The following is a 12,779-nucleotide window of genomic DNA, read 5'->3' as shown; positions in this document are numbered from 1 at the left end:
GCAGCATGGCTGCACCCTGGAGGTGGTGACGTCCCTGCCCGCCTGCAGGTGGCCTCCTTGCCATCCCATCAAGTCTTGGATGGTGCAATTGTGTTTCTTCAGTGGCTCCTTTGATCCCTGGTGGCTCTGGTGGGCCCCAGGGACTTAAGGGGGGGAGGCAGGGCCATCGGGCTGGGACACTCGTCGGGAGTTGGAACAGGCAACGGTCACGCATGGGAGCCAGGAGGGGCGGACGGGGTCTGTGAGTGTCAGCACTGTGGGAGAAGTTAGAGCACTCACCGAACAAATATTTATGGACCTCCTTTGTTCAGAGGGGAGGAAAGAACAGGTGGGAAGAACATTTGAAAAGATGAAGCTATGTGGGTGGGGAGCCACCCAGATGGGCTGAGGACCCAGCGGGACTCCTGAGCACCCGGACGGTGATGTGTGATGTCAGGTTGTTGTCATAAGCCTGGGTGTGTCCCCACGGCATTGCCCCAAGCTGTCACTGTTAGCTACACGTGCATTTGCTCATTGCTTCATTTAACACAGATTTCCCGAGTGTTCACAGTGCCTGGCGCTGTGGTACGTCCTGGGATAGTGACAGTGACCGAGACATGTTTACTGGCCTCCAAATGCTCACAGCCAAGTAGGGGAAGCAGTAGAAGACACAGCAATAAGAACTGGAGTAGGGTTGGCGCAGAGAGTGTGGGTACGACCAGCCGAACCCCTCCCTCTCCCAGACAGGACAGGGGGGGCCTGCCCCCATCACGGCAGCCGGCATAGGCTGTTCAGGCAAACGGACACTGACCTCCAGCGCCCTTCACCTGAACCTGGGTCCCAGGCACAGGCCCTTTAGGATGGTTCTTTGAGTCAATAAAGAGAGCTTTTCTCCTCCCTCTGCCCCTCCCTTTTTCCATTTCTTTTTCTTCCCAGCCTGTTCTCAGAGTAGTGGGGAAAAGGGAATCCAGTGATTCCGGGAGGGAGGAGGTTTTGATGTGCATATGGATGTGCATGCAAAACAGCAATCCCAGCCATTCCTAACTTACTGGCCCCCAGCACAAGCCAGATCCGGGCCCGGGCCGAGGGGTGACCATAGCTCTGCCTGCTAAGGCTCAGCAGATAATCAGGTTCCAGGCCAGAGGCCACAAAAGCCCTGGTAATAGATGTACTGACGGAGGGCTTGGGGTGATGGCAGCAGTGAAGGTGGTCCTTACAGCACCTGGGGTCGGACACCTGGGAAGAATTTCAGCAGTGAGTTTGCTTTTGGTATGCCTGGTGAGATGTGTAGGAGGAGGGTCTGCTAGGAGCATGGTGGGAGCTAAAATCTGGTCTCTGCAGCGGATGGAAGATTTTGATAGAGTTCTGCAGAATTTAAAAAAAAAGTAACTTTTTTTTAATATCATAAAGGTCATGCATGATCATCATAACACATTTAGAAAACCTAGAAAAATAAGAATTAAAAATTTAAATTAGCCATAGGTCTACCACTTAGAAAAGATCACTGTTAATCTTATATTTCCTTAGTTTTGAAAAAAACAAAACAAAACAGAACATTTCCGGTGCCTATTTAGTCATCCAAAAGTTGCACATCGGTGTCTTGTTCAATATTTTAACTTTTTCATTTCTGTTTCCCTCCAAAGCCTTCATATTTAGAAAGTTGTTTCCCCATTAACAGATCAATTAAAAATTTCACCTATAATTTCCTCTAGATTTCTATTTTTGTATTTTTTAATCCATGGTAGTAGTTTTCTCTTGATGTGTAACAAGTTGCCATAAACGTAGGGACTTAATGTGCTTATTTTCTCACAATTTCTGTGAGTTGAGAGTCAAGGCGTGGCTTTTTTGGGTCGTATGCAAGGCTACCATTGAGATGTTGGTGAAGGCTGTGTTCCCATCTGGGGCACTGCAGGGAAGTGTTCACTTCCAAGTTGGCATGGTGGGTGCTTTGATGCAGTTCCTTGGGATCATAGGACTGAGACCCTGGCTTCTTGCTGGCTGTCAGCTGGGGTCTGCCCTCAGTTCGAGAGACCGCTTATTTCTTCAAAGCCACCAGGAAAAATGTCTCTAGAGCAAGTCTTACATAATGAAACTGAATCACGGGATTATGTTACAAGCCCATCACCTTTGCCATAGCCTGTTGGTGAGAAGCGAGTTTCAGGTCTGGCCCACACTCACAGAAAGAGGATTACATAAAGGCGTAAGCACCAGGAGGCAAGGATTGTGGGGGAGGACCTTAAAATCTGTGTGCCACACGGATCTGGAGCCTATTTTTATATGTGAGGTCAGGATGCATTTTGTTTTCGCTTTTTGAAGCGCCGGCGTCCCAGTGTGATTTGACAGGTGGCTGCAAGGTAGTGGGTATGTTGACATGGGTTCGTGAAAAGGAGTCCATGTTCCCCACTTAAAAGTCCCCCCTGGAAGCTGGAGCCCACTGGTTCGTGGGAACCTTGTTCCGTTCTTGGTGCACTGAAGCGGGTCTCTTAGGCCCTCTTGAGCTGCCCGTAAACCCTGCACATCCTGGCTGAGTGAGGTGAGGGTCTTGGTGGTACAGACTGGATGCTAGGATTTCTGGTGAATGAGTCCTTGGGATGGAGAAGCGTAAGGAATTGTTATAAGCAAATCCTGCAGTGACAAGGAGGGTGAACCAGCCCCTTCCTATGTTGGCTGTGGTTATGCAGTTAAGGCTGTGGACAGATGGATCCAAATCCTTAACACTTCTTTCCAGAACTAGTCAAGGACTTGCAGGAGGGAGAGAGTCTGATCAGCCAGCTGGGAAGTCTGTAGAAGGGAATCAGCAGCATCTTCGCAATGGACCATGTTGATAAGGGCATCCACCAGCCGTGCCCAGTCAAATGATGTCTGGCCCAGGGAGGGGAAGGTCTGTGATGAAGTCCACTGCAAGGTGCCCTGGGGGCTTATGATGCTGAGAGTACTCATCTGTGATGGTAACGATGTTGTAGGCACTGCTTCTGCTGGAAGGGACTGAGTTGAAGCTGAGTCCACCGACGTCCCTGTGGGCTGTGTCACGGGTACGAGAGAGTCACAGTGGCTCTCTAGCTTCGCCGCGGCAGCAGCTCTGATTCTTGGCCAGCTTCTGGGGCTCTGTCCCTCATGGACATCTTCCTGACGCTCCCACTAGGTTACCTGAGTCAGCCACGCCCTCGGCTGGATGTCCCTAAACCGCAGGAAGACCAGGGTGGGTTCCGGACTCCCTCCGCTGGCTCCTGCTGCCCCAGGCACTCTGGCTGTGGGGACATGAGATCTGTGTACTTGGTGGTTCTGACTGTCTTGCTCCTAAGAGGTGGAGAACTGGGTGGGGGCAGCCGCCTTATGTCAGCAGGAGGCGGTGCGGGGGAGCTGGTGGGTGGCCGGCGCTGGCAGGCCCAGGCCTAGAAGCAGCGCTGACTGACTCCTTAACCTGAGAGAAGTCACTTCTGACTCCGCTTCTCCTCTGGAAGTGGGGGCAGTAGCCCCTACCTCGCAGAGGGGCTGTGACGTGACATGAGATCGTTGAAGCACCTTACACAGCGCACGGTGCTAGAAGGCCTCCATGAATGACGTCTGCTGCCTGTCATGCTATGAACGCAGGGGCAGAGTAGGCCAGAATCAAGGCAGCAATCAAGATTTGGGGTCCTGGGATGTGGCTGCCTCCGTTGTAGACAGTGGATCCCACAAGACTCCAGCAAACCCATAGGCAGCTGCAGTTTGCTCTGATCTCATTAGAACCTTCTAGGGGAGGTCATGGCCTCTGAGACTCTGGGCTGCTCAGAATGTACCATGTGAGTCAACAAGGCATGAGGACAGCCCCTGCCAGGGGGATCCCCCTGTCCTCTCCCACCTTCTGCTGTCTACGTTTCCTCTGTCTAGTGGAGGCTGGGAACTGTGAGATTTTCAGTAGAATGTTCCAGACCTCCACTCACCCTGGCACCCCACAGTAAAGAGGCTGGCGGGGCCTGGAGTAGGCGGGGTAGGGGCTGGGCCTGGGACGGCAGGGACCCCAGCCTGAGGAAGAATGGAGCCCACCGCCCAGAGGGAGGAGATTCCAAAAGGGCTACCTCTTCTGCGAGGCACCGCTGTTGTTGGAGCCGGGGTCAGGCGCGGGGCCAGGGACGTGAGGGGAAATGCAGAGCGGTACAACAGCAGGTGAGGGAGGGAGTGGTGGACGCAGCTGGCCGGCAGGTGTCCGCTTACCGAGTCGGCGACGGACCCCCGCCCCCCATGTCCCGCCTCTCGTCCCCCAGACTAAGCTGCTCACCCAGTACGTGCTGAGTCTGGCCAAGTACGACCAGAACTATGACATCCGTGACCGAGCACGCTTCACCCGGCAGCTGATCGTCCCGTCAGAGCAGGGGGGTGCCCTCAGCCGCCATGCCAAGAAGCTCTTCCTGGCACCCAAACCAGCCCCCGTCTTGGAGTCATCCTTCAAAGGTGGGAGCTGAAATCAAGGGTGCCCCCCGGGGGTGGGGGAGGAATTAGCCAGGACCCCAGGCCATGCCCCTGAGGTCCCAGTCTTAGCCAGACATCAGGAGTGCTTCTGGAGAAATGCCGCCCCCCACCCCCAGCCCACCCCTTCTGCCCGTCCTGCAGCACCTGGGGCTTACTCACCTGCTCACCCACAACCAGCACCAGCATCCTCTTGCCTGAGCCCCTGCCCTCCCAGCCAGCATGGGCTCCTGGCTCCTCTCCTGTCCCGCTCCCCCATCCACCTCCCTCCCTGAGCCGTCACTTTATATCAAGATTTAAATACCAAGGGCCCAGGAAGGCAGGAAATCAAATAGCGTGCAGAGGAGAGGTGTATGTTTGTAAGGGTCCTGAGGAAGAAGTTGCCAGCGCTTGGGGCTGTCACTGGAGCTCAGCCCAGGTGCTGGGCCCTCAGCCTTGCCTCTGTCCTTGGGCTCATCCCCTGTGACAGGGGCCTGGAGAGAGGCCGGGAGGGGAGGGTCCTCCAGCTGGCTCTCTGGACCTCAGAATCTACACAGGAGGGGAGCTGCCTTCACAAAGCTCGGTTTTCCTGGGTGTCTTTCTGTTCTACTTTTTCTCTTCCCTGGACCTCAGGAATAGGGAGATTCTGAGGGATGGGACAGATCTGAAAATCTCCCAGGAAGGAGGAAGTCCCTTTCTCCTCCCTGAAACCCTCCGCACTCTGTGTTACCCTCCGCTACCACAGGCTAGACCTCTGGCCCTGCCGCCTTCCCACTCATTCAGACTGCACACTCCTCTCCACGGGGTCCAGAGCCTGACCAGGCATGTCTCCCCGACTTGGCCCAGACTGGTCAGCCTCTTCCTCACAGTCCCTATTCTCATACCAACCAGGCCTCCTTCCCCAGCCTGGCCGAGGCACACAGCCCCACTGCCTCGGAAGAGAAGCCACTCTCCCAGGTCTGCCTCCCCTTCGGGCGGAACCAAGCAGAAGGGCCAGCAGCGTCTCTGGGCCTGGAGCCCCCCTCCGCAGTCCTACCTGCCCCCACCCCTCAGCCCGTGCTCTAGTCAGGCCAGACCACCTTACCTTCGGCACGTGGCCCTGAGGGTGCCTTCAGGGTGGGAGAACCCTAACAGGGCACAGCTGCCGCCTTCATCTGCCTGGATGGGGGGGTCCCAGCCAGAGTCTCCACCCCATCTGGGAGGTAACTCTCCCAGGGCAGTTCCTAACACCTCCTCCTGGCCTGGCCTCTAACCCCGCCCCCAGACCGGGACCACTTCCAGCTGGGCTCACTGTCCCACCTGCTCAATGCCAAGGCCACAGGCTACCAGGAGCTCCCAGACTGGCCAGAGGAAGCTCCAGACCCATCTGTGCGAAACGTGGAGGTCAGCGGGGGTGAAGGGTTGAGCTGTGTGTGTGTGGGGGGGAGAGTGGGGGGGCAGATAGCAGAGAGCCCGGGCAGTGCCGGCCCGGCCCTCCTGACACCCTCCCCACATGCAGGAAGAAGATCTCTCCCTTATCGAGACCCACGTGGGCCTGCTGGGCGAATACGCGGAGGTCCCCCTGCCCGTGTGCCGTGCTCTCTCCCCCCACCCCGTGCTCCCCCTCCCCTTCCCCTTGTGTGCTGCGCCCTGCTGCTTCTTTGGTTAGCAGTGCTTCCTGCGTCAGCAGCATCCCCTCCCCCCATTATTCTCCCTTGGAGACTGGACCAAGTAGGGCAGGGTGCAGGGTAGAAGCCCCGTGCTTTCCTTCCTCTGCCTCAACCATGATTCAGTGCTCCTCTTGCCCCACCCGCATTTCCAGGTACCTGAATGGACCAAGTGCTCGAATCGAGAGAAAAGGAAGGAGAAGGAGAAACCCTTCTACTCGGACTCTGAGGGGGAGTCAGGCCCCACAGAGTCTGCAGACAGCGGTGAGGCGATCAGCAGAGCTGGGGACTCTGTGGCCCTGCCCACATGTTGTTTCACATGGTTTCACGTGTGCACGGGGTTGCTCACCTGCTTGTGTGGACCTGTTCGTGTGGGGGTGGGCCCGAGCGATTGCACGTCCCATACGAGTCCATCTGTGTCCTGGTTGGTCCGGGTGGCATCTGGGGCCTGGGGCAGCTCAGGGGGGTGCAGCTTCAGTGCTGAGTCAAGGCGGGATCCCCGGGCACCTGCTCTGGACCCAAGGAGGTCTGCACACAGGGAGGGGCCCTGAAACTGTTCCTCCGCAGACCCCGGGTCTGAGAGCGCCTCGGACAGTAAGAGCAGCGACCAGAGTGGCTCCGAGGAGTCCAGCAGTGAGTCTGAGAGTGAAGACCAGGAGGAGGAGAAAGGAGGGAGCAGTGAGAGGTAAGAGTGGAGCCAGCCAACCCCAGGGGGGCGCTCAGGGGTCTCCTCTGGAAAAGAAGGGGGAATGCTCAGCCTTAGCCCCTCTCCTAAGAGCCCCCGTGCTTCCTCCTGATCTGATGGGGCCTGCAGACCCCCAGGGCACTCCCATGACGGCTGCTTTGGCTGGCTGCAAGGGGCCTCTGCTGGGCCGGCCCCCTCATGGGGGCAGCGTGGAGAAGCAGTCTGGGGCCAGGGGCCCAGGCATAGGGGCCCACGTGTGGGCTCCTCTGGCTCGGACCCGCTCTCCTCCGGCTCGCTTTCCTGGGCTTCTGCTCTTCTGTGAGGCAAGGAGAGGTGTCCAGGCTGGGCCTGAGCCCCATTTGGCCCCTCTCCTCCAGTGAACAGAGTGAGGAGGAAGGTGGGAAGAGGAAGATGAAGAAGAGGAAGAAGGTGGCCGAGGGACAAGGTTCATCCTCAGATGAGGGCAGTGGTTCCAGCAGTAGCTCATCGGAGTCGGAGAGGACATCAGAGACAGAGGGGGAGCAGATGGAACCTGCTTCTTGGAGGAAAAAAACAGTGAGAGCCTTGGGGCAGGAGGGGGGTGCTGGGCTCATAGGCCAGGCCCAGTCATCTCCCCACCATCTGGAATAGACCATTGTATCATCTACCCAACCCAAAACAGGCCAGGTGCCCTCCTCCCGCACCTGCATCCCATTTTCTCTTTCAGCCTCCCAGTGGCAAAAGTGCCCCGGTAGCCAAGGAGATCTCCCTGCTTGACCTAGAGGACTGTGAGTTTGGGGTAGAAGTCACAGGGGGCAGGAGACCTCGGGAGGGTGTAAGAAGGTCCATGGGCGCTCTTGGATTAGGTTCCCCAGGACTCCGGGTAGGGGGAGCAGACAGAACACGCTTCTGGGTTGAGAGGGCAGCAAGACAATCTCCCCAGGTGTGGGGTTGGGATCAAGGAGCAAAACCCGCCTGGAGTCCCCAGGCGGCCTTGTGCTTCGCTGTCCATGGTGCTGAACGGTGTGCTTCCCTGAGCTCTGGGCTTCCTGCTCAACCCAAGCCAACTCCACGTTGCCCCTCCGTCATCGTAGCCTTCCTCATCTACTCCCACAGTCACCCCGCCCAGTGTCCAGCCTGTGTCTCCCTCCACGATTGTGTCCACCAGTCTGGCTACTGACCTGGAGGGCCTGACGCTCACAGACTCCCCACTGGTGCCCTCGGTAAGTGGGATGCAGGACTTCCGGGGCAGGGACACGTCTCTGTAGAGCATCCTATAGTGTGGATTTGTGTGTGTGTGGGGGGGTGTGATGTGGGGGATAGCATTGAGTCCCCATTGCTCGATGACCCTAGGTGAGGACAAGGCGGGGACAGGCTCTCTCCTTGTTCATTTCCATACTGGCCCTCCTCCTCCTCCCCTCCAGCTGCTGAGTCCAGTGTCAGGTGTTGGGAGGCAGGAACTGTTGCACCGTGTAGCTGGCGAGGGGCTGGCTGTGGACTACACCTTCAGCCGCCAGCCTTTCTCGGGGGACCCCCACATGGTATCTGTGCACATCCACTTCTCCAACAGCTCTGATACCCCCATCAAGGGCCTGCACGTGGGCACCCCCAAACTGCCCGCCGGCATCAGCATCCAGGAATTCCCTGAAATCGGTATGGAGGGCCGTGGACATGGTGGAGAAGCAGGCTCCTGGGCACAGTCAGTCTTTCTGTGGCTGCTGATGCCCGCTCTGTGCTGGGCCAGGCTGTGCGGGTACAGAGAGGGCGTCTGATATGATCACGCCCTGGTAGACAAGATGGACTAGGAAACAAGCAAGTCCGTGTCAGGGCAGAAGGTGCTTGAGGCCTTGGTGATTTCAGGACGGACTTCAGTGGGGTGAGGGACCGCGGGAGGAGGGTGTTTAGATTTAAGGAGAAAACCAGGAACCATCTCCAAAGGCCCAGAAAGCCAGGAACGCATGGAGGGGTGGTCAGCTCTGGCAGTGGTGGGTTCCAGACCTATTGGGTGATGGTGTCCCCCCCCCTCCCTGCCTCATACCCACAGAGTCGCTGGCACCTGGAGAATCTGTCACTGCTGTAATGGGCATTAATTTCTGTGACTCAACCCAGGCGGCCAACTTCCAGCTGTGGTGTGTATCCAGTTCCTGGTGGGGTGGGGGTGGGGGGCTGGGGAGAGGAGGGAGCAGAATGGCAGGGATACATCATGAGCTGCTGGGTCCGGAAAGCCATCCCAGGCCCTCAGATCTTTTCTCTTGCACTCTTGTTGCCTCCAGGCAAAGTGGGAGGTGAGGGGCAAGATGCTGGCCTCATTTCCTCTCCCTCTGTCTCCTCCCACCCTTTCTAGTACCCAAACCCGGCAGTTCTATGTCTCCATTCAGCCCCCCGTTGGGGAGCTGATGGCTCCCGTGTTCATGAGTGAGAATGAGTTCAAGAAGGAACAGGGTGAGTGCTTCCTGGGGTCGACAGGGAGGGGGCTCGGCACCATCCGCTGGGGCTCAGTCAGCTCACAGTGCCGTCATGCTGGAGGAGCCTCGCCATCTTCAGGCAGAGGGAGGCCTCGTAGCTTGTGCCTCCAGCAGAGGCTTCACAGAGGGTGGGACACTTCAGTGAGGCTTTGGAGGGAGTGGGACTCAGCCAGGCAGAAAATTCTAGGCCAGCATTCCAGCTTGGGGAAATAACATGTGCACGCGTCGGTGAAAGTTTCCAGCAAGAGAGGGGAGTTTGGTTTGGAGCTCGGGAGTCTGCAGCACAGAGGGGTAGTCAGAACAAAGCTGAAAATGAGATGTCTGGTCTAGTTTCTGGAAGCCTTGATTGCTGTGCTAAAGGATTTCAATCTCAGAATTTGAGAGCTGGAAGGGGTCACCAGAGTTATCCGGCCCACCAACACTGTGAGGGAGATTATCATTTTCCTAGCAGCGGAGCGGTCCGTGAAGGTGTCTGAGGAAGGGGCCGGGTTCAGACCTCGGCTTCGGCAAGGGCAATCCGGCAGCACCCGCAGCTAAGACCACAATGGGAGAGGCTGCAGCAGGCAAGGAGGCAGGACAGCTTAGGTGGCAGAAGCACGGGGCTTCGTGAGTCCTGGCTCGAAATTCTGACCCTGCCACTCACTTGGTGTGTGACCTTGGCCTAAATCCTGTGACTGTGGATAAGGCTATTGCAGTAGATCTGGTGAGAGATGGTGAGGACTGGGCTGAGCGCCTCAACAAAGGCATTGCAGGGCTGGGGCGGGTCGTGGTGTTGAGAAGGGGGCAGCCGGGGGCCGCTTGCTGCCCTGAGGAGGAGGAGAGAGAGGTGTTCGAGGATGGCAGGGTGGCGGGGAGAACGGCAGTTCTTCCAGTTCTACCCAGTTCTGTGAGTCGGCAGCCTTTTCCTGTAATGGGCCAGAAAACAGATGTTTTAGGCTTTGTGGGCCATGTTGTCTCTGCGACAATTGAATACGTCACAGATAAACGTATAAATGAATGAGTGTGGTTATGTTCCAATAAAATTCTATTTATGGACACTGTAATTGGAATTTCATGTGATTTTCATATGTCATGAAACATTAATCTTTTGATTTTTTCCCCCCGACACTTAAAAAATATAAAATGTGTTGCGGGCCATACAGCCAGTAGGCTGGATTTGGCTTGCAGCCCATAATTTGCCAAACCCCTGATGCGGAAGGAGGAATGGGCTAGGCCGGGGAGCAGGGAAGATCATGGTTGGCTTCAGATCAGCTGATTGTGAGGTGCATGTGGGAAGTTCAGGAGGAGGCCTTCAGTAAGCAACTGCAGATGCAGGTCTGTGCCCCGGAAACACCTCTAGGCTGGAGTCATGAGCACGGACGTGAGAGCTGGAGCTGTGAATGAGTCAGATGCTCTTGGGAGAGAGACGGGTGGGAAGGTGAGGCCAGGGAGCGTCCTTGAGGAAAGCCTGCAGAGAAAGAGGGGAGGGATAAGAGAATGAACAGAGTGAGAGGCGGAGGGAGACCCCGGGGAGAAGAGAGGGCAGAAGACTGCCCTGGGGTGGGGTCGCTAGGCCAGGGTGACCCAAGACCTTCTGCTCCAGCAGGTAGGAGGTGGCTGCCCACGTCGGAGAGCAGGTCATTGCAAAGGGGGCACAGAGGCCAACCGCAGTGGTTGGGAGGAGACCAGGGCTTGAGGCAGTGGAGCCCTCTGGGGCGGGAGACACGGCAATAGCGTGAGAGAGGGGACTTTTTAAGGACTTGGAGACTTGGCCATGGGGAGAGTAAAGGTACAGGGGCAAGGAAATGTCACCAGTCAGGAGGGAAGGGGATGGGGGCAGCAGGGGAGGGAGGCCTGTTCTCAAAAGGAGAAGAACGGGGGAAGCAGCAGGGGGAGGATGGAGGGGCTGCAGGGAAGGGGGCAGGAGGGCGGACGGAGGATGTCTGGCTGGCCCTGAGTGTGAGAGTGGAGAGGAGAGCTCAGGCCTGCAGCATGAGGGGTCGTGGGGGTGCTGGGAATGTCCAGGGGGCTTCAGGAGCCCCGGCCAGCTCAGGCCACAGGTGAAACGGGAGATCCACCTCTGAGAGCCTCCTGTGTCCGCCGCACTCCGGCCTGTCTGGTGAGGACCGGTGCCCTGACCAGGAGTCCGAGAGCCGCCAGGGATGTGTTTGTGAGGACTCAGCTTCCAGGAGCTGGGAGGGATTTGAACTTGGGTTGGAGGGCCAGCCAGGAAAGACCAGAGTGTGTGGGGGCTGGGGTGGAGGACGCCGCTTTGAGCTGACTGGCCACCATGGGCCCTGGTCCCTCTCTCCCGAGGGGCGGTAGCCCAGAAGTCTGACAGTGGGGAAGGGCCCGATCCGCCTTCGGTCAACAGCGTGGGTAGAGCTCGGGGTGGGGGGGTGGGGTAGGGTGGGGAGGCTGGCTTCCTGAAGAAGGGTGTAGTCCAGGACAGAAGTAGCCCCTCCTTAAGCCCGAGAGATTCAGACCCGCTCTCAGCATGAGACCTGTCCAGCCTGAGGGGACCTTGGTGGAGGATGCTCCGTGGACAGACTCAGGTGCCAGCCTCTGGACCCAACATGGCCTCTGCCCTCATCGTGACCTCTGCCCCCAGGAAAGCTGACAGGCATGAGCGAGGTCACAGAGAAGCTCACGCTGCCAGACACCTGTCGGAGTGACCACATTGTGGTGCAGAAAGTGACTACCATTGCCAACCTGGGTCGTGTCCCTTGTGGGGCATCTGATGAGTACAGGTATCGGCCAGCAGCAGAGGGGAAGAGATGGGCCATGGGGAGGCCTGCTCTGCAGCAGGGTCCCGTGCCCCGAGGCTGAGCCCCTGCCTCTGCCCTCACCTCAGATTTGCGGGCAGGACGCTGACCAGCGGGAGCCTGGTCCTGCTGACTCTGGACGCCCGGCCCACGGGAGCTGCCCAGCTGACCATCAACAGCGAGAAGATGGTGATCGGCACCATGCTGGTGAAGGATGTGGTGCAGGCTCTGACCCAGTGACCCCCCGGGGCTGTGACCTCTTTGACCCCCGCTTGTCTCTCCTTCCTGGCATCTGGGCTGTTAGCCCGCCCCCGCCCCGCCCTTTTCTCTCTCTTTTCTCTTTCTCTCTCTCCTAGCGGATTCCTCATGCCAGATAGCATCTGGGGGCGGGGGGGGGGCGGCCTGTTGCCCTCTGGTCATTACCAGGCTCCCCCCACAACCCCCTCCCCATGGGTTCCACAGTGACCGGTGCAGAGGTTGCCGGCAGCTGTGCCCCTGTCTTCCCAGCCTTCTGCAGCTATTTGTGTAGCAAAATCCCAATAAAATGTCTTCTCCCTACATGCTGGCTCAGCTTTCCTTCCTTCTGGGGTTCTGACGGGGGCCGGAGGGAGCTGCTCAGAGTGACCGTGTGACCCTTGTGAATGATCATTGCTGCCTTTTTGGGGAAGGCTGTGACTCACTCTCGTAGGTGACTCTGGTTGGATGCCAAGGTGACCCTCCCCGAGTCTCCAGGCCTGTCTGTGGAAGAGCCATCTGGGCAGGGATGGGGAGGCCAACCCGAAGAGCTCCCTGGTCCTTGTCATGAGGCTCTGCAAAAGCAAGTCCTCTTCGGTCACTATCCGTCCCCCTGATTTCC

At 57.7% G+C, this 12,779-nt stretch overlaps 1 protein-coding gene across 5 annotated transcripts in view; it reads left to right on the top strand.

Annotated features, from left to right (window-relative positions):
* Positions 1 to 12,473, top strand: part of AP3B2 (adaptor related protein complex 3 subunit beta 2) — a 61,756-nt gene extending 49,283 nt beyond the window's left edge. For all 5 annotated transcript variants that reach the window (XM_027569610.1, XM_027569608.1, XM_027569611.1 and 2 more), the window contains exons 15-26: positions 4,224 to 4,410; positions 5,669 to 5,787; positions 6,206 to 6,314; positions 6,618 to 6,735; positions 7,113 to 7,290; positions 7,442 to 7,502; positions 7,831 to 7,937; positions 8,139 to 8,367; positions 8,759 to 8,843; positions 9,059 to 9,156; positions 11,770 to 11,908; positions 12,013 to 12,473. In XM_027569610.1, the coding sequence (XP_027425411.1) occupies positions 4,224 to 4,410; positions 5,669 to 5,787; positions 6,206 to 6,314; positions 6,618 to 6,735; positions 7,113 to 7,290; positions 7,442 to 7,502; positions 7,831 to 7,937; positions 8,139 to 8,367; positions 8,759 to 8,843; positions 9,059 to 9,156; positions 11,770 to 11,908; positions 12,013 to 12,163 (1,581 nt within the window). In that variant the 3' untranslated portion in view covers positions 12,164 to 12,473. The remainder of the gene's footprint in view (positions 1 to 4,223; positions 4,411 to 5,668; positions 5,788 to 6,205; positions 6,315 to 6,617; positions 6,736 to 7,112; positions 7,291 to 7,441; positions 7,503 to 7,830; positions 7,938 to 8,138; positions 8,368 to 8,758; positions 8,844 to 9,058; positions 9,157 to 11,769; positions 11,909 to 12,012) is intronic.
* The last annotated feature ends 306 nt before the right edge of the window (positions 12,474 to 12,779 follow it).

Source organism: Zalophus californianus, chromosome 6 (assembly GCF_009762305.2).
Source record: "Zalophus californianus isolate mZalCal1 chromosome 6, mZalCal1.pri.v2, whole genome shotgun sequence".
NCBI lineage: Eukaryota > Metazoa > Chordata > Mammalia > Carnivora > Otariidae > Zalophus > Zalophus californianus.
The sequence above is the reverse complement of the archived record's forward strand: the minus strand, read 5'-3'. Positions and strand labels throughout refer to the sequence as shown.